Here is a 20,739-nt window from a genome sequence, read left to right on the forward strand (position 1 = left end):
GAGCATTTCTGCCTATGCCCATGCACAGAAGAGGATGGCCACGTGGGGAGGCGGAGCATGCTGCAATGTAGGGTAACTTCCTTTGAGATGGTTTCTTTTGGAATTTGGATTTATTTCCTTGTCTGTAAAATGGGGATAATGCCATCTTTCTGATGTCTTGGTGCACAGATTAAAGAAGACAACTTTTTTAAAAAAGACTGCTGCCTATTCATGGGTGCTTCACACCCCACATCCTAGTATAGCAAGAAGGATGGAAGATAATTCAGATATGTTCTGGGCACATCACCCCAGGCAAATATCCCAGGTTTTTCCTTTTCTTGAAAGCTGATCTGCCTGCTGTGAGTGCACCAGTGTTGGTCCTAACTTGCAGGCCATTCTGCCTCTATCTGATGGAAAGCATCTCATCAGAGCTGGTCATTGTGAGCTAGTTTCCTTTGCATCTTCTGATGAGTCACTCATTTGATGTATTTAAAAGTGATACCAAATAGGTTGCTTTCAGAATTGCTTACAGCAACCTTATCATCTCATAAATAAAGCAAGCCTGGATGGGAGGTCGACCACGTGGATCTTTTAAGAATGTGGGCCCTGAGCAGTGCCTCATACTCTTAACAGTGTATGGTCAAGAGCATTGCAATTTCAGGATGTAGTGGTTTCTGGAGGTCCCAGGCTCATACTCTGTGCACACACTCCCCACCCCCGCCCCATTTTTAGTAACAGCTTTGTGGAGATAGAATTGATATACCATATACTGGGTTGGCCAAAGAGTTCGTTTGGGTTTTTCCATAAGATCTTAGAGAAAAACCCAAATGAACTTTTTGGCGAGCCCAGTAATTCACCTGAGTAAAGTGTACAATTCACTGACTTTTGGTATATTCACCAAATAATGCCCCCATCAGTACATTTTAGAACATTTTTCTCACCCCTAAAGCAACTCCCTTACCCATTAGTCATTACTTGTCTCTTCCCCTCAACCCTACTGTCCCCAGGCAGCCACTAATCTACTGTTTCTATGACTTTGCCTGTTCTGGTTATTTTCTGTAAATGGAATCATATACTATGTGGTCCTTTGTGACTGGCTCCTTTCACTTAGCATAATCTTTTCAAGGTTTAGCCAAATTGTAACATGTATCAATACTTCATTTCTTGTTATTGTTGAACAATATTCTGCTGTATGGACATACCACATTTTGTTTATCCACTCATTGTTGGTGAACAGTTGGGTTGTTGCCAGTCTTCAGCTTTTATGAGTATTGCTGCTCTAAACTTTAATTTGCAAGTTTTTTTGGTGTGGAAATATAGTTTCAGTTCTTACAGGTATATACCCGAGAGTGAGATTTCTGAGTCATGTATAACACTGTGTATAACTTTTGAGGAACTTCCAAACTGTTTTCCAGGTTAGCTACACTGCACCATTTTACATTTGCACCAGCAGTGTGTGAGAGTTCCAAGTTTTCTACACCTTCACCAATTCTTGCTGCTTTCTACTCACTTCCGATTGACCAGCTGCTTTTGAAGCTGTTGTGTTGCTCCTGGAGAGCTGAGGATGGGTAGCCTGGGAATGTGTGTGTGCATTTATGTGAACTGCCAAATAGAAATAGTCTTCCTGCCAACAATTTTTAAATGATTTGGGATATTTAAAAATAAAATGTTGAGAATCAGTGTTATCTCCGCTAACCATAGATTTTATGCCTTTGAGCATCAATCCTTTATCCATATTACCGCCCCCATTTCCCCCCGTCTCCACTTCTGCTTTGTCCTGTGTCTCAGTCACAAATCAAGAATGTAACCAATCTGAGACTCAGCACTCTTCCCAGAAAATAAGATTCAGCTAAAGTCTTGTCTTTTCAACAGGGTTTTTAGGTCTTAGATTATCCCCACCAGCATGTTTGAAGAGTGCTAGGGGGCATAGCACTGTACACAGTCCTTGTTCATGTAACTTTCTCCGTCTTAACATTAGCAGTGGAAGATTTCCTTTGGGATAAACAGAAGAATGTGTTATTAATTGACAGATCAATTCCTTTGGTGTGTGTGTATGTGCGTGTGTGTTAATTGCCTGCTCTGTGCCAGCCCCTGAGGCCACTGGTCCTTCTTGACTTCGTGGGGCTGAAGGTCCAGCAGGGGAAACAGGCAACAGAAGACACACTCTTATCCATTGTGACTGAGGGTTCTGAGAGGGGCCACTCCAGCAGGACACTTTCCTGAGGAAGAACCTTTATTCCCCCTTTTTTCACAAGGTGAGAGTTGGCTCACAGGTTCCATTTCCATCACCCTTGGCTCTCTTGCTGGGAAGTAACATTCTTGGCTTTTCTTCCAGCCCTTCTTTGGAAAATTCATAGCTTCGTTTCTCTCCCTTATTCTAATTCTCTGCAACTCACCTGCTTTCAGAAAGCACACATTCTGTGGCCCTCGGTGCTATAAATTTCATAGGATTGAACCCCCTTGGGGAGTTCTGAAATTGTCCAGTTATCTTCATGACTGGTGGCTATGTGTCTAACTCAGCATTGAAATCCCAGCAAGCCCACGTCTGTAGATGAAAGTTGGGTTCTCCAACCCAGCTTTCAGGGGGCAAAAAGGGAGGTGTTTTTTGATCTTCCATCTGCTTGTGCTCTTAACCTAGCTGTTATTTAATTCCATTCTTGTTGGGGAATGAGGATGCTGCTTACTGACACCTACCCCCAAGCCTCACAGGTACCTAGCATGGAAGGAACTTGGAAGTGTTCCTGGAGGAAGTGATATTTAATGTAAGACTTGAAAAGAAGGAATTATACACGCAAAGAGGAGAGGAAAGTGTGTTACAGACAGTGAAAATAGCATGTATAGGGCTGTGAGGTGAGAGAGAAAATATGGAAGACTCAAGAAATTGAAAGTTCAGCATAGATGGTGCGTGAAATAAGAGGCTGGGTGGATTGGGGTTCTGAGAGCCAGGAAAAAGTAATGGAGAGAGATAGTTGTGGTATTATATATTCTCGGATTCTTATTTGAACTAAAGGACAGTACCCCTGCTTTCTTACAGGTTTTCTCAATGAAATATGCTAAAGTACATCAAAAAATTTTGCTATGTGGTTATATTTACAAAAATAACCCTTGTTCATTGCAGCCTCTGTGCGGTGTCAGAATGTTTTAGCAAAATATGTCATGTCTCCTTGGGTAGATTTTGAATACGTTTTCTTTTGAGTCCAACTGTTGAGGTGAGATGGCTTGTTTCAATGCATATCTCCTGTGGCTACTTGACTTTTGAAATGGAAAGAGAATTTACTGTAGCCCCCTTCTGGTTTTCTGTTCAAATACTTGACTCCTGAATATACCAAGAGTTGATGGGCTGAGTGTTTCCCGCAGAATATTTCACAGCAGCAGTTATATTAGAAATGGCATCTCCTCACAGATTCCCTCAGTTCTCTTGCCTTGTGAAACGTCAGAATATACATCTGCTTTTCCTGGGTGAGGTTTTATTAATAGGTGAGAAACCAGGTTTATGATAAGTCTGGTCATGATTTTCGAAGTATCTTTGGAATCAGTTAACTGACCAAAGGAAAACTTTCCTTTCTAAGAGAGTACCTCATTGTGAATTTATAGATAGTTGGAAATAATTAGCAATATAGACCCAAGTTTTCCTAAGCCTGAAATGTTACCAATTCTATTTATACTGTTTTCTGTTAATCTGCCTTCTTTCAGATTCAGTATTTAGTCTTCCATTTATTTGACCAATGTGTCTAATATTCTAGGATAACTTGTTATACAGTGCTGTGTGCATGTGGGTGGGTGCTCAGTCATATCTGACTTTGCAACCCCATGAACTGTAGCCCTCCAGGCTCCTCTGTCCACAGAATTTTCCAGGCAAGAATCCTAGAGTGGGTTGCCATTTCCTACTCCAGGGGATCTTTCCAACCCAGGGATTGAACCTGTGTCTCTTGCATCTCCTGCACTGGCAGGTGGATTCTTTACCACTAGAGCCATCTATCCTAACACCTGTGCATTTCACCATTCTCAATAAAAATGGTGCAAGTGTTGCTTTCAACTTAATACTCCACCACTTGCAGGTGTGGAAATGTGAGGGGGTGTTTCTAGGTGCTGCAATTACTGAATGGTGCTGCTGGAGTTTGTGGCCCATGCCAAGTGCCACTGTTCCCTCTCCCCACTGGGAGTTACTGGGTGACCCATTGTCAGGGTGAGGTTCTTCCTGTGTAACTCATTTCCAATCCCAACTCTATCTGTGGGTTGAGGGTGGGTGGCAGTCTGACTTAAATAACTCTTAGTTTGCCAAAAGTCACTTTTTGGAATTCCCATTTTGGCATATTTACATTCTATCTTTAGATCTTTAGATAGAAAAGGTTATGTTGGATACAAGTGGAGAATTGTCTTTAGATGGCCAATATACAGTTGTTGCTTTTTTTTTTTTTAAGAACTGATTTCCAAAAGAGCTATTAAAAAAGTTTAGTTGTATAGTATCGTTTAAGTGTTATGCCTTCCAGGAAACATTTGAAAGAAACTAATTGAGAAATTCATTAATGATCATCATTTATATAATTGAGGATTGTCAACAAAAGGTAATACCTCAATGGGGAAGATACTGTTGGTGGATAATGAGATTTGTATGCTCATAAATATAATCACTTACTATGGGCCAGTTTTATTATTGTTAGGTCCTGAGGACACTCTCAACATTAGTAACCAGCATAGACTTTGAGAAATGAAGATAGTAAGACTGAGAGGATTTAGTTGATGTATCAGAATTAGATGGATTCACAGTCAAGGCAATCTGTGCCAGATGAATTCCCTTGGGAACATACATCAGTAAACTCTTCATTTTTCATTATGTTCTGAAGTCACTTTGGTATGAAAAGAGCTACAGGAATCCAAGTTAGTCTTATGATATACCAGTGTACAGATTTTGTTCTTTTTGTTGTTGTTCAGTTGCTCAGTCATGTCCAACTCTATATGACCCCATGGACTGCAGCACACCAGGCTTCCCTGTCCTGCACTATCTCCCGGAGTTTGCTCAAACTCATTTCTATTGAGTTGATGGTGCCATCCAACCATCTCATCCTCTGTTGCCCGCTTCTCCTGCCTTCAGTCTTTCCCAGCATCAAGGTCTTTTCCAGTGAGTCAGTTCCTCGCATCAGGTGGCCGAAGTATTGGAGCTTCAACTTCAGCATCAGTCCTCCCAATGAATATTCAGGACTGATTTCCTTCAGGATTGACTGGTTGGATCTCCTTGCAGTCCAAGGGACTCTCCAGAGTCTTCTCCAACACCATAGTTCAAAAGCATCAATTCTTTGGTGCTCAGCTCTCTTTATGGTCCAACTCTCACATCCATACATGACTACTGGGAAAACCATAGCTTTGATTATATGGACCTTTGTCAGCAAAGTAATGTCTCTGCTTTTTAGGTTGGTCATAGCTTTTCTTCCAAGAAGCAAGTGTCTTTTAATTTCATGGATGGAGTCACCATCTGCAGTGATTTTGGAGTCCAAAAAAATAAAGTCTCTCACTGCTTCCATTGTTCCCCCGTCTGTTTGCCATGAAGTGATGGGATCGGATGCCATGATCTTAGTTTTTTGAATGTTGAGATTTAAGCCAGTTTGGGAAGTCACAGTTTTCATCTGTTGTTTTTTAATTGGCGTGTAAACTTTATACATTAATTGCAGTCCCCAACTTTTTTGGCACCAAGGACCAGTTTCATGGAAGACAGTTTTTCCACAGATGGTTGGAGGGTGGGATGGTTTGGGGATGATTCAAGTACATTACATTTATTGTGCACTTTATTATTATTACATCAGCTCTACTTCAGATCATCAGACATCAGACCTTGGAGATTGGGGATCTCTGGTGTAAAGGATTGCTTGGTAATTAAGCAGAGGAACTCAGACTGCACAAAAACTTCAAAGATATATCTAGAATAGTCTCAAAGTGTTCAGTTGTCTGAAAGCCAAAAATCATAGTCTAATGAAGGAATTGATATCAAAATTGTTCAATTGCATGAGTTTAAAAATTCTTTTTAATTGACAAACTTATAAAACTCAAAAGAGAAAATTCTGTTCATGTAAAGGACATGGTTAATTGACAGAGAAGAAAAAAATATTGAGTAGATAGTCCCTTGATACTGTGGTATTTTTGAAGAAATTAACTTGATGAGTTCATAGAGAAATGTTTGGAACACTAGGAGAATGTACAGTATATCACAAAAGGAAGTAGGAATGCAGATATGGGCTTAAATGGGCTCAGTGCTAAAATTCCTGTGGGATAGATGTGAACTGTTGCCAGTATACAGTCAATTTAAAGATGATCAAAAAATGATCCTAAAGCTAGAATTTTATAAACAAATTATTTAGGGCCTGAGAAGAGCTGATGGTTTGTGATACAGGGGATGTTGATATAGGGGGTTTTCCTTATATATGCTGTGCTTTTGAATTGAACTTTGCAATACATCCAGAAATCTAGTAGGATTGGCAGTAGATCTTCATTTCAATGGACAGTATACATTTCTTTGAGGTCCTGTCTGCTTAGAGATAGTGAGATGGTGAAGATGGTTTTCAAAGTTTTCTTCTTGTCTTCTGATTCACTAAACAAATCCAGAAAAGCTTAAGATAAAACCATAAACCATTTTATTCCTTCTAGTCCTAAATGTATATTTTATCTCATCAAGACCATTCCAAATGTCCTTTTATTCAAGTTGTTAAATTTACATTTTTTACTCCATGTTAGGTACTTTGTTATCAATCCATTTATTTCTGGGTGCTTCTTAATTTAGAGCAAGGACTGAAATGGGGATGGGGGCTCAGGGAGAGATGGAGGAAAAAATCATGAAAACTTTATTTTATTTTAATACAAATTCTGCAAAACCGTCTCTGAACTAATAATGTTATTGAGAAAATGGTTATGAGTCCCCTTGGCCTTGATGATTTTCATTACCCTGAGTCCTAAAGAGATGTTGAGAGGTATGTATCTACTTAGCTTTTGGCTTCAATTTAAAATCTGATTATTTAACTTAATCCTCAGGCTGCCATGTGCGAATTACACAGTCAGCAAACTGCGCTACTTGCCAACTCTTTACATGTCCCCATTCAGACCAGTATAGGTTTTAAAGACAGGGAGGATAATTTGATCTCCATAAGTGGTATGGTTTAGGTAAGCTTTCAAGTGTAATTTTGAAAATGTGTTTCAGTAATGGCTAGAACAATCTGGTAGTTTGTACAAATAAATGTACTCAAGGATATATATTGATGCACTGGGAATCATTTAAATACCATTTGCTCTCATAAAACATATGTCACACAGCCTGCGGGAGGTGAATGCCCAATACATGGATCATGAATTGCAATTCTAAACTGTCCTCAACTCTTTTTATCTACTAGGCTTGAAATCCCCCCTTTTCCACATTCAGTTCCTCTGGAATTTCGGTGTTTCTTGATTTGTATTGTAGGAGCTCAGTACCAGTTACATCTTTTAGTTACGATTTTCTGGCTCATGGATGAAGAAAAAAAAAATATACATACATACATACATATATATATATAAAACATATATTTTAGAAAACCAAATTTCTAAAAAAGTTGGAATTTTCCACCTCTTGTCTAATGTTAAATAAATCCACTGGAAATATCCTACAGCTGCTAGCTGTTTATTTCATTACACAATGTGATATTTAAGAACTAAACTGAACCAAACGAAGGTCACTTAGAATATATACTTGCGTTGTTTTCAGGAAAGATGGACGTTTCTTGGGTATAGAAGAAAAAAGCAAGTCCTTTGCCATCTTTTAAACAATCAGTTTAGTTTATTCACCTATGGACACTCATATTAAATCCACTGTGAGCATGCACCTTTACACTGTCAGAGAGCAGAAGGGCACAGGCATCGAATCTGGCTTTTTCACTCAAGATCCCCAGGGCCTCGAGCAGTGCCTGGTCCTGAGTCCATGGTCAGTAAATGCTTGTGGCCTGGATGAATAACTCACTACTGAAGGTTTATACATGATATGCTCAGGAAGATTTGAATAAATGTATGTGTGCATGTGTGAATTAATGATGACTGAATCAGCCAACAGTTGGATTACTATTCTGAATTATTCTTGAAGTAGTCGTGATAGGTTTGAGCTGGTTCCTGTACTCTTCCTGCATCCATGTCCACCTTTTGTCATTCTCTCTACTCTTCTTCTTTTGGATGTCAGTTACCATGGGAGCACTGAAGGGTTGCAGGTTAAAAGGCTAAGGGTGTTGTTGTTGTTATTCAATCGTGTCTGACTCTTTATGGCCCCATGTACTGCAGCACTCCAGGCTTCCCTGTCCTTCACTATCTCCCTGAGTTTGCTGAAACTCATGTCCATTGAGTCAGTGATACCATCCAACCATCTCGTCCTCTGTCATCCCCTTCTCCTCCTGCCTTCAATCTTTCCCAGCATCAGGGTCTTTTCCAATGAGTCAGCTCTTCGCATCAGGTGGCAAAGTATTGGAGCTTCAGCATTCTTGTCTAAGAAATATTTTCTGTCCTTGGCAGTCTCTCCACCCTATATTACATGGTAAAACAAGTAAATAGCTGCAGTGTGGGAGGAGACTCATTGTGCTAGATATCTTTTGACCCAACTAAAACTTAGAAGTGCCAGCTGAGCTGCTTAGCAAGTCTCAGCAGGTGGGGAGAGGCCTGGGTGAGAGCAGTGCTGCTGTCTCTGGGGAAGAGGGATGAGTGTGGAACTTGGCTTCACAGTTGCCCACAGGGCCTTTCTTATCTCTCACTCTACAAGCTGACTCTGGGTCTCAGGAGACAAAGTCCCTCCATTCAATCAGGAAAACACTGCTTAGAAATCCTCTCAATTAAGCCTTGTCAACAGAAGTTGTACTAGATTATAAATATCAAAATTGGAAATTTGGGTGGCTGGATTGCTGTTGGGAGTTGATTTTAGCATATATTTAGAACAGAGTGATTTACTTTAGATTATTGGAAAACTGCTGGTGATGCAGACTAATTAAAAGTTAGTCTAATGAGTTTCTAGTTGAAATAACACAAAGAAGCCAAATAAGAAGCCTACCGGTTTCGCAGCAGACTTTTGTCTAGCAAACTGGATATAGTTTGCATTGCCTGCTATTCAGAGTAGGAAAGGAAATAGTGTAAAATAATTAACCGTGGGTAGTAAGAAACTAAAAATTATTTCTATTAGTCAGCCTTTGCTTGTGGGGTTTCTCAGTTATTACTTTTATATGTCGAATGAAAACACATCTGTCAGACACAGAGAACATTATTGTGTAGGTGGTGGTGAGTCACTGTGGTATTTTGTGTAATGACTAAGAACGTTGGCAGAAATCTTGCAGGCTGAAAACCTTTAAGGTTTGTTCTCTATGTGTACACATCTCTTCGGGGACTTAACACTCTCTGTTGTTCTCCATTTATGTCTGTCTTGACTGGTTAGGGACAGGTAATAATTCACTGAACACTCCTCTATTTAAACTAGCAAAGGGCTTATCTAACTTTCAGGTTTCCAACCACCCCTATGAAAATAAAATACTGTTCTCAGGGTCATGGTGGTTAAATTTTAAGAGCTGTGATGGCATTTCATGACTCGTGGATGTGGTTGCTGTTTGCTGTGGGAAGGATGGATGTTCATAAATTTAATGAATTATTGCAGCTGAAAGGTACATTTTCCCAATACATTTCTAGAAGTCTAATTTTGCTGCTGTTAAAGTGTCACCCTTCAGTCCATTGTCTGCTTTGTCTGGCCCTTTCCCCTTTATGTGGCGCTTATCACTGTGTCTTGTGACTTAAGGCTTGACCATTTGTCCCTCCAAGAGGGTTTGTCTTGTTTGTGGTAGGGTTGAGTTGTGGGGTGGGAGATGAGGTTAGACATGGGAGATGAGGATGGATGAGGGAGAGGGCTAAACCCAGAGAAGGCGCCGCTGCTGTTGGGTTTATGTGAGGTGAACCAGGGGGTTGCTGCCTGCTGGACGTGTGGGAGACTTTTGGTGAGTGGGGTCAGGATGGGTAACTTAGGCCTGTTTGCTATGGGTAAATACCTGGTGTTTTTAATTTGAAGAAGAAAAGTTACCCTTGTGTGAATGATATAATGTTAAAAAATACTGTCAGCTCTGTGCATTGAGTCAAATGGGTGATTACCTTGTCAAGGACCATTTAAAAACCAAAGTCAAGGAATCTCCACACTGTTCTCCATAGTGGCTGTACTAGTTTGCATTCCCACCAACAGTGTAAGAGGGTTCCCTTTTCTCCACACCCTCTGCAGCATTTATTGCTTGTAGACTTTTGGATAGCAGCCATTCTGACTGGTGTGAAATGATACCTCATTGTGGTTTTGATTTGCATTTCTCTAATAATGAGTGATGTTGAGCATCTTTTCATGTGTTTGTTAGCCATCTGTATTTCTTCTTTGGAGAAATGTCTGTTTAGTTCTTTGGCCCATTTTTTGATTGGGTCGTTTATTTTTCTGGAATTCAGCTGCAGAAGTTGCTTGTATATTTTTGCGATTAATTGTTTGTTGCTTCGTTTGCTATTATTTTCTCCCATTCTGAAGGCTGTCTTTTCACCTTGCTTATAGTTTCCTTTGTTGTGCAAAAGCTTTTAATTTTAATAAGGTCCCATTTGTTTATTTTTGCTTGTATTTCCAATATTCTGGGAGGTGGGTCATGGAGGATCCTGCTGTGATTTATGTCGGAGAGTGTTTTGCCTATGTTTTCCTCTAGGAGTTTTATAGTTTCTGGTCTTACGTTTAGATCTTTAATCCATTTTGAGTTTATTTTTGTGTATGGTGTTAGGGAGTGTTCTAGTTTCATTCTTTTACAAGTGGTTGACCAGTTTTCCCAGCACCACTTGTTAAAGAGATTGTCTTTTCTCCATTGTATATTCTTGCCTGCTTTGTCGAAGATAAGGTGTCCATAGGTGCGTGGGTTTATCTCTGGGCTTTCTATTTTGTTCCATTGATCTATATTTCTATCTTTGTGCCAGTACCATACTGTCTTGATGACTGGGAATAGAACTGCCATATGACCCAGCAATCCCACTGCTGGGCATACACACCGAAGAAACCAGAATTGAAAGAGACGCGTGTACCCCAATGTTCATCGCAGCACTGTTTACAATAGCCAGGACATGGAAGCAACCTAGATGTCCATCAGCAGACGAATGGATAAAGAAGCTGTGGTACATATACACAATGGAATATTACTCAGCCATTAAAAAAAAATACATTTGAATCGGTTCTACTGAGATGGATGAAACTGGAGCCCATTATACAGAGTGAAGTAAGCCAGAAAGAAAAACAACAATACAGTATACTAATGCATATATATGGAATTTGAAAGATGGTAACGATAACCCTATATGCGAGACAGAATAAGAGACACAGATGCATAGAACAATTTTATGGACTCTGAGGGAGAGGGTGAGGGTGGGACGTTCTGGGAGAATAGCATTGAAACATGTATATTATCATATGTGAAACAGAACACCATTCCATGTTCGATGCATGAGACAAGGGCTCAGGGCTGGGGCAGTGGGATGACCCAGAGGGATGGGATGGGGAGGGAGGTGGGTGGGGGGTCCAGGAAGGGGAACACATGTAAACCCATGGCTGATTCATGTCAATGTATGGCAAAAACTATTACAATATTGTAAGTAATTAGCCCCCAACTAAAATAAATGAATTTATTAAAAAAAAAAAAACAAAGTCAAACAACCCCAAAACAACAACATACACAAAACAGTGGGTTGATTGGCAGGGTAACCCCAAGGACCTGTCTGTCTTAGCTCTCCCTCTCTTCGTGTTTTTAATCTCTGTTTCCCCCAGCATTCAACATGTGTCTTCCTACTTCTGGGTGATATAGAGTTAGCTTAACTCATTAAAAATAGAAATCCTGAATTCCTTCATTAGATATGTCTCTTGTTAGCTGAAAACTCGCTTGTTGGCTCACCGAAATCTATTGACTTGGTAGATGTTCAAAAAATAAGTCCTTTAAATATTGCATTGAAGGTGTTATAACACATCTCTGAAAAGAGCTTTTCAACTCATTCAAGACCCTTATTGTATATTATTTCAAAATTCCTTCCTTTGCTTTATCTAGTGAATCAATCCATTTCCTTAGATTTATTTCGCTATGCCAATTGTTTTCTGATTTATATAGATTTCTCTATAGAGTTGCCTGCTTACTCTACAGTGTAGAACTGGTGGGGTTTCTTTGTGCAGAATCTTTCCAAGTGGGGTTTGTAACATGCTTTGTGAGAGATGAAGCCAGAACTTTAGTTCCCACAGCTGGACCTCTTTCAGCGTTCTTTTCTTCTTAATAAAAAAGTGTCTAATTATTATGTTTTCTCCAAGATAATATAAATATAGGAAATAAGTGTTTTATAAAGATATGAAAAACATAATTGGTATCTTCCCACAGAAGAAAAGCCTTTGTTGGTTTCCATTTTTAAGACATTTGAACTTTCTGTGGAGAAAAATGATGCTTGGTGCAGGTGCCTCTTTCCTTACCATTCACTAAATCATTTTCCTTTAACTTTTAAAGCCCTATCCAAGAAAGAATAATATGGAAAAAAAAATTCTCTGGCCAATGAAAGGAGCTAGGCCATCTCAGTCTAAGGTATAGTAGCAGGAACTAAATTTATTGTTTATCTTTGGATTAATTGCCAGCCCTCAAAACCATATCTGACATAGTCAGATTCCAAAAATTGGGGGTGGGAGGAGTAAGGTGAGAGGTTAGAAGGTGATCTAGAAGCAACCGGGGTGCTTCCTGGGGTTGTGCTAAATACATTTTTTTGTTAGTCTTAGTGAAAAATTTTGAAGAAAATCTTAGTGAAAAAGATTGAGGGCAAGAGGAAAAGGGGGAGCAACAAAGGATGAAATGGTTGGATGGCATCACTGACTCAATGGACTTGAGTTTGAGCAGACTCCAGGGGATAGTGAAGGAGGGGAAGCCTGGCGTGCTGCAGTCCATGGGGTCGCAAATAGTTGGATAGGACTTAGCAACTGAATCAACAAATGAAAAACTTGACTATTAACCCACAGAGAAGCCAGTACTCTTCTCAGATCACCACTCGGGAGAAACAAAAAACAATGAAAAGTTTCTTCAGGACTTAAATTAGGTGATAGGTTAATAGAACAATTTAAAGGACATTGGGGAAAAGATTGCCCATCTCTTGGTCTAAATGGAATGCGTACTGTTGGAGTCTACATAATCTTCAAGGGAAGGACAAGAATATTTCATGGAAGTGATCATGGTTTCAAGCAGAAACTGTATCTAAAGTTGTAACATCTCTCAGATTGAACCACTTACTCTAAAGAGGTTCACTTTTTCCCTTTCCTGCCTCATCATGCATTTTTTTTCAATGTTTTCTTTTCTAAATAGATTCCTTGTTTTAGTTAACTGTTCAACCAGAATGATCTTTCCTTACTATGTACACACAGCCCTATTTTCTCTATTCTGAAATTTTTTGTTTTCCTGGGGCTCCATCAACCAGGCTTGATTTTTTTTTTTTTTTAAGAACTTTATTGAGATATAACTTACATGCTGTAGAATTGACCGCTTGTAAGTGTACAGTTCAATGCATTTTAGTAAATTTATGTAGTTTTGCAGTCATCACCACAATCCAGCTCTAGAATAATTCATCACCTTATCTCCTCTTGGGTCCACTTGCAGTTAATCTCTGTTCCTTCCTCTAGCCCCAAGCAACCACTGATCTGCTTTCTGCTTCTATAGACTGACTTTTTTTTATTTAAAAATTCATGTAAAGAGATACTATCTGAGATGCTGTGATCCTAATTGTTTTGTTTTCCATGATTGTCTCTTTCAGTATTTGATTTATCAAAATGAAAAATCTCTTATAATATTACTTTGAAGTAATTTCATAGCTTTGAAGAAACTAATGTATGAGATGATTTCAAATTAGTTTATACTTTGTTCTTTTTCCTCCTTTCATCAATTGTGCTTTCATTCCCCAGCTTGCCCAGCAGTGTATCTAAATGAGTGCAGGTATCTGAAAAAGAAAGTAGACAAAAGCAGTCCATCCATTTTGTAACCAAAGAACGACCCCAGGAGTAGTGTCTGTGAAATAAGAGTATAGATTCAAACATAGGAGGTAAAGCTAAAGCTAGCAGCTTCCATAAGAAACCATAGAGTTTTGTTTTGTTTTATCTGCAGCTTGCAAAGATTTCTTACAGAAAATAAAAAGCACTAACTTTAACAAAAGAAAAAATATTATGAAGTTATATTCCATAAATAACACTTAGTGATCAAAATAGACTTAACAAAATGAAAAGGCACAGGTGAGGCAAAATACTGACAGTACATACCTCTGACAAAGAACATGTTTTGCAACAATAAGACAGGCAATTCATAAGTGGGCAAAAGATTTGAATAGATACCTCAAAAAAGAATACATGTGAATGTCATGTGAACTTGTGAAAAGGCATACTCAGCATCAGGTGTCATCAGGACAATGCAGATTAAAACTGCATTGAGGTACCACTTCACATAAGCTGTGCTGTCACTTCAGGGGTGTCTGACTCTGTGTGACCCTATGGACTGTAGCCCACCAGGCTCTGTCCATGGGATTCTCCAGGCAAGAATACTGGAGTGAGTAACCATTCCCTTCTTCAGGGGATCTTCCTGATTCAGGAATCTAACCTGCATCTCTTATGTCTCCTGTGTTTGCAAGCAGGTTCTTTACCACTTGCGCCACCTGGAAAGCCCTAGGATGACTAAAATTTAAAAGATACAGTACCAAATGTTTGTGAGGATGTGGAGTAACCAAAACTGTTGTATGTTGCTTGTGGGAGAGTAAAATGGTACAACCAGTTTCTGAAGCTTAAAGTGCAAAAAACTTCAGTGTATACCTTTGCCAGAACACGAAAATTGTTTACTTAAGAGTGTACCTTTACTCTGCGTACATGCGTGCTAAGTCACTTCAGTTGTATCCGACTCTTTGCTACCCTGTGAACTGTAGCCTCCCAGGCTACAGTCTCTTATGTCTCCTGCACTGGCAGGTGAGTTCTTTACCACTAGTGCCACTATCTTACTGCAAAAAAAGGGAAAGGAGGATGGATATGAATTATTGAAATGCATTGATCTTCACTATGTCCCATAATAACCCCTCTCCTTTTCAGATACCCACCTGCCCTCACCTTAGTCCAGCTGTATATCAGATATTGTTTTGGGTACTGGCAACTAATGCAACGGAGAAGGCAATGGCACCCCACTCCAGTACTCTTGCCTGGAAAATCCCATGGATGGAGGAGCCTGGTAGACTACAGTCCATGGGGTTGCTAAGAGTCAGACACGACTGAGCGACTTCACTTTCACTTTTCCCTTTCATGCACTGGAGAAGGAAATGGCAACCCACTCCAGTATTCTTGCCTGGAGAATCCCAGGGACGGCAGAGCCTGGTGGGCTGCCGTCTGTGGGGTTGCACAGAGTTGGACATGACTGAAGCGACTTAGCAGCAGCAGCAGCAACTAATGCAAAGATAAATAGAACAAATTTCATTCCTGCCATCTAGAGATGAGTCTAGGAAGGGAGTCAGACATGCCAATGTGATTGTGATTAATGCAAGTGTGATAACTATGGCAATGTGATTAATGCCAAAAGGTTAGGAGAGCAGAGGGGGTACCCCCACCCACCAAGGTAAGTCAGGTAGGCTGCCTGGGGGACAACTGATTCCTTGTAAAAGCTTAGATACCTTGTAAAAGCCAGAATACTGGAGTGGGTAACCTTTCCCTTCTCTAGGTGATCTTCCCAACCCAGGGATCAAAGCCAGGTCTTCTGCATTGCAGGCGGATTCTTTACCAGCTGAGCCACAAGGGAAGGTCAAGAATACTGTAGGGTAGCCTGTCCCTTCTCCAGAGGATCTTCCGACCCAGGAATCGAGCTGGGGTCTCCTGCATTGCAGGCGATTCTTTACCAACTGAGCTATCAGGGAAGCCCCCTAAACTTAGATAAACAGGACTGATTCTTAGACATTGTGGGAAGGCTCTTTGGGAAAAGGTTTCAGAAATGGGCAACTTGTGATCCCAAGTGCTGAAAGTTGGCTGCTGGTGGAGGAGAAGGAGGAGGAGGTGAGGTGGGGCAAGTCACCAAAGGCCATATCATGAAGGGCCCTACCTACCAGCTAAGGAATTTGGACTTTATCCTGAGAAGAAGAAGAATTGTTGAAGCCTTCTATCATCTTGTCTTCCTAACTGGAATCTAAATTCCATGCAGTTGGGGTCTGTTATTCATCTTTGCATCCTTTGTAATGTCTGGCCATGGTCCTGGAATGGGTAGGACATGGAGTAGGTGTTGATTGATCTCTAAGGCTGTGTGATAGTCTCTTCGAGTCTTGCAGGCTTGTTTCAAGCCGTATGATTAAAACGGAGTGAGTCAGAGCAAAGAAACTTTTGGAATGGAGGGGTGGGGGTCTCATTACACTCTGGGCATTGTGCCTAGGCACTCCCAATTATTATTTAATCCATGTCACCCCTCCTTGCTCAGATTTGCCAGTGACCTCTGATTGCTCTTAAGATAAAGACCGAAGTTCACAGTGGCCTGCCTGCAAGGCTGCTGTTCACTGTCTGTGGTGCTTTGACCTGTTTAATTTCTGTTCATTTCTCAGGTCTAACCTCAACCACAGCCTTCCCTGCCCCATGACTCCCCGTAGCAACTGGGCTCTGGCAGCTCAGCTCTGTGCGCTCGTCCCTGGGGTCATGTGATTATTTGATTTCTGTTCTGCCCCTTTGAGCATATGAGCTCTGTGGTATCTTTCTATTCTCTGCACCTACAATGCCTATATTTAGTGGACACTTGAATTTTACATAATCCATAACAGCTAGACCTGGAAGTCAGGGGTATCTGACAACAAAGTCTCCCTCTTTGTGCAAACAGACACTCAGCAGGCCCAGCGGGCCGCCAGTGCTGCTCAAAGATGCGTTTTTCCTACTGACGTCAGTGTCATGGTTCTACCCACCTGTTGAGTGATCAACAGAATGAACAGGCTAGCGGTTATGGACATGGGCTCTGGAACCGGACAGTCTAGCCTCAAGCTCCTCCTCCACCATTTACTAGCTGTGTTACCTTGAACAGGCTATTGAATCTGTCTGATTCAGTTTCCTGGAAAGTGGAATAATACTACCCACTTTATAGGATTATTGTGAGGATAAACTAAATTAATCCATATAAAACACTGCCACTAAGCACACAGAAAGTGCTCAGTAATTGTTAGCTGTTACCATTACCACTATCCATGTATTCCTTCCTATTGTCTTACTGTAATCCCAAATTACATCCAGAGGGCCTATGTGTGTGCATGCTCAGTTGTGTCCGAGTCTGTGCGACCTCATGGACTGTAGCCCGCCAGGTTCCTCTGTCAATGGGATTTCCCAGGCAAGAATACTGGAATGGGTTTCCATTTCCTCCTGTAGGGGGTCCACCCTTCAGTTTCAGTTTCAGTGAAGTCGCTCAGTCGTGTCTGACTCTTTGCGACCCCATGGACTGTAACCTGCCAGGCTCCTCCATCCATGGGATTTTTCAGGCAAGAACACTGGAGTGGGTTGCCATTTCCTTCTCCAGGAGACCTTCCCTACCCAGGGATCGAACCTGGGTCTCCCACATTGTAGATAGACGCTTTACCGTCTGAGCCACCAGGGGGTCCACCCTACCCAGGGATCAAACCTGCATCTCCTGCGTCTCCTGCATTGGCAGGCAGATTCTTTACCCAGTGAATCACCTGGGAAGCCTAGAGGGCCTATAGCAATTTTTCATTATTTTATGGAAATTCTCTCCTTGCATGAAGCCGTCTGCTCTGAAGTTCTAATTCAACTGTGTCCTCTCAATTCAAAATTGGTCATTTGTGTCTCAGCAGAAGCAGAAGTTTTCTAACTCTAACAGCAAAATACAGTAATACTAATACTTTTTGCTGTGAATTTTGAGGTTTTTAGGATTCACATGTTTCTTCACACCTCTGCTCAGTTAGGAAAAACAGAGTAGTGCAGTGTAGTAAGGATACAATATTAGTAGCACTGTTCTCTCCCAAATCAGGGCTTCCCATGTAGCTCAGCTGGTAAAGAATCCACCTGCAATGTAGGAGACCCCAGTTTGATTCCTAGGTCGGGAAGATCCTCTGGAAAAGGGATAGGCTACCCACCCCAGTATTCTTGAGCTACCGTTGTGGCTCAGCTAGTAAAGAATCCGCCTCCAATGTGGGAGACCTGGGTTTGATCCCCGGTTTGGGACGATCCCCTGGAGAAGGGAATGGCTACCCACTCTTGTATTCTGGCCTGCTGAATTCACTGGACTGTATATAGTCCATGGGGTCTCAAAGAGTCAGACATGACTGAGCGACTTTCACTTTCACTTTTTTCTCACAAATCACAACCCTTTTCCCCAAACTAAGCACCATATTATTGAGCTATTTGAATAACTGACCTGACTCCACAATCCCACCCCAAGAAAACCCTATTTGCTGGGAAGTAAGTGCTTTATGTCGCCATATCCCCCTATTCATCAGTAGAGGAGAACAGGTGTAACTTACAGGAAATTAAAAAGGGAAGAAAGGGAAAAAATAATTGTTTCACATATGTAACAGTTGCATAACAAAATTTTAACATTTTTAACATGTTCCCTTATAATGGAATTTTCTGTAAATAAATTTTATTCCTTCCTTGGTTTTACATTATTGCAATTCTTAACTAGTTTCTAGTGGTTAGTGTCTGAGTGTGTGTTTTAGTGACTTAACTGCTTACCTTGCTCTTAAAAGAAAATAGCTCCTGATTTGTATTTAAAGATGAGCGAACTAACCACAGTACATTTGTCCCTCCCTATGCCAGGCATTACTACCTGCTGAGTTGATGTTGCTAATCCTCACAGAGCCCTGTAAGAGAAATAACAGGCCCATCCTGGAGATGAGGAAGCAGAGGCTTAATGAGATGAAGAATTTTCCCAGGCAGCCGGCATGTATCAGACCTTGTGTGTCTAGGCCCTGGAGGTGCAGGGGTTAACAAGATCAGGGCATAAGGGATAATGAGAAATAAGCCTGACAATTAAGTTGGGGTTATAAATGGAAGACCTCAAAAGACTGGGTGAGGGATGTATAATTAATTTTGCAGGCAGTGTGAAACTAATGACATTTTGTACTTCCCCCCACCTTCTCAGTCCTCAACACTGGGCAATCAATGATGTAAGGAACCTTCCAGGTGATTCTGTTGCTCACTCAAGTCTGAGGACCACTGGTGTAATGCATCAGTGGCCATGACATAGAAAGGATCCGAAGGGCAAGAAGGAACTTGGGGAGCCTGGTGCCAGAGCCAAGGCAGAGGTGATTAGGGCGTAAGTTTGGGTGGCTTCACTGGAAACAAATCAAAGGGAAAATGTGAGATTTTTTTTCAAGGAAGAAATGATAGCACTTGATGACCCAGCAGAGGCAGAACTGTAAGATGGGAGGCCCACGAGTGGTAGAGCTACATTATATGCCTCAGTTAGCTGAACCTTATTATTGTGCCTTAATTTATAGTAATTTAATATGTCTCACACCCATCAATCTGCCGCTCTTAACTAGATTCAACTTTCCCTATGGGAATAAAAATGTACCAGATGCTCAATACCAATAACAATGTTGACCATGGGTTGAGTTATTAAATGCCAAGAACTGTTCCCTATGCACTTTATAGTCATTATCTCATTGTTGTTCATTAGTTATAGATGTTCATAAATTGCTTTCCCTCAGTGTCCAATCTAAGCTGCACACCACTATAAAATTAATGTTTCCAGACACTGATCTGAGAGACTGAGAGTCTGGGCTTGGGAGTCAGACAGCTCAAGGCTTAAACCCCAAGCCCCATCATTTACCAGGCATATGTAGTCTTTGAGCAGGTTACTTACCCAACCTTCTGCCAAAACTTCCCCCAGCTGTATTACAACAAGTATTGATACAAGGTGGGTGTGATCATGAGTGGAACTCTCAGGGTTATTGTGAGAGCTAAATGAGAAAATGACTGCACAGTGCTTGACATTTGAAGTACTGAATAAATAAAAGTGATACAGATGTCACTCCCTTGCTCAGAACCTTCACTGGCTCTTCTTGGTCAAAAAAATAAGCTCCTTAATCTGGCCTTGAAGACTGTCCACAGATTCACTCCTTACCTCCCAAACCTTTTATCTGATGGTTCTTTGCATAAACCCAGTGCTTCAGCTAAGCCGGTCAGTGTCCCCCAGACACTCTAGTTCATTACCACATCCTGACCCTTGGTTTTCTTCTTCCGCCCATCTCATCATGTCCCTCAGGGCCCATCCCATTGTCAGTGTCTGTAGAGCCATCCTTACCAGTCCTTCATCTGTAAAATGAGTAAATCCTTCCAAACTCTGGAGCCTTAGAGACCTTTACTGTTCGATGGACCCTCTGCAGCAGTTCCCAGTGGCCCAGGACAATTCTGTCTGGGCTCAGCCTGCTTCCCTGCCCTTGGGTAAGTGTAGGGCTGCACCGGGTGCCCAGCCCAAGGCCAGGGACCTGCTTTCTTAATGCCGGTAACAGACACTGGCACTTAGCAGCTTCTTGGTCTTTCCTAAGTTCATTTGAATATGTGTTGGCTTTGTTTTCTCACTCCGATGATGCTGATAAAACTTCCCTTATAGGAATAACAATTAATTTGTAAAATAATTATTGTTATTTGTCTTCTCAGGATGAACTTGACCTCACAGACAAACACAGGGAAGCCATGTTTGCACTTCCAGCAGAGAAAAAATGGCAGATATACTGTAGCAAGAAAAAGGTAAGATA

The 20,739-nt window shown here is 41.1% G+C and overlaps 1 protein-coding gene and 1 long non-coding RNA gene across 6 annotated transcripts in view; both read left to right on the plus strand.

Annotated features, from left to right (window-relative positions):
* The window catches only part of DAAM1 (dishevelled associated activator of morphogenesis 1), a 175,056-nt gene that overhangs the window by 75,131 nt on the left and 79,186 nt on the right, over window positions 1-20,739 (plus strand). For all 5 annotated transcript variants that reach the window (XM_081509675.1, XM_081509674.1, XM_081509677.1 and 2 more), the window contains exon 3: window positions 20,642-20,731. In XM_081509675.1, the coding sequence (XP_081365801.1) occupies window positions 20,642-20,731 (90 nt within the window). The remainder of the gene's footprint in view (window positions 1-20,641; window positions 20,732-20,739) is intronic.
* On the plus strand, window positions 2,172-19,281 carry LOC145513410 (uncharacterized). Its single transcript, XR_014059373.1, has 5 exons — window positions 2,172-2,234; window positions 10,945-11,240; window positions 12,504-12,578; window positions 18,794-18,916; window positions 19,119-19,281. It is a non-coding gene; the product is annotated as an uncharacterized LOC145513410 (long non-coding RNA).

The sequence above is a fragment of the Giraffa tippelskirchi genome, chromosome 7, assembly GCF_054371585.1.
Source record: "Giraffa tippelskirchi isolate mGirTip1 chromosome 7, T2T-mGirTip1v1.2.pri, whole genome shotgun sequence".
NCBI lineage: Eukaryota > Metazoa > Chordata > Mammalia > Artiodactyla > Giraffidae > Giraffa > Giraffa tippelskirchi.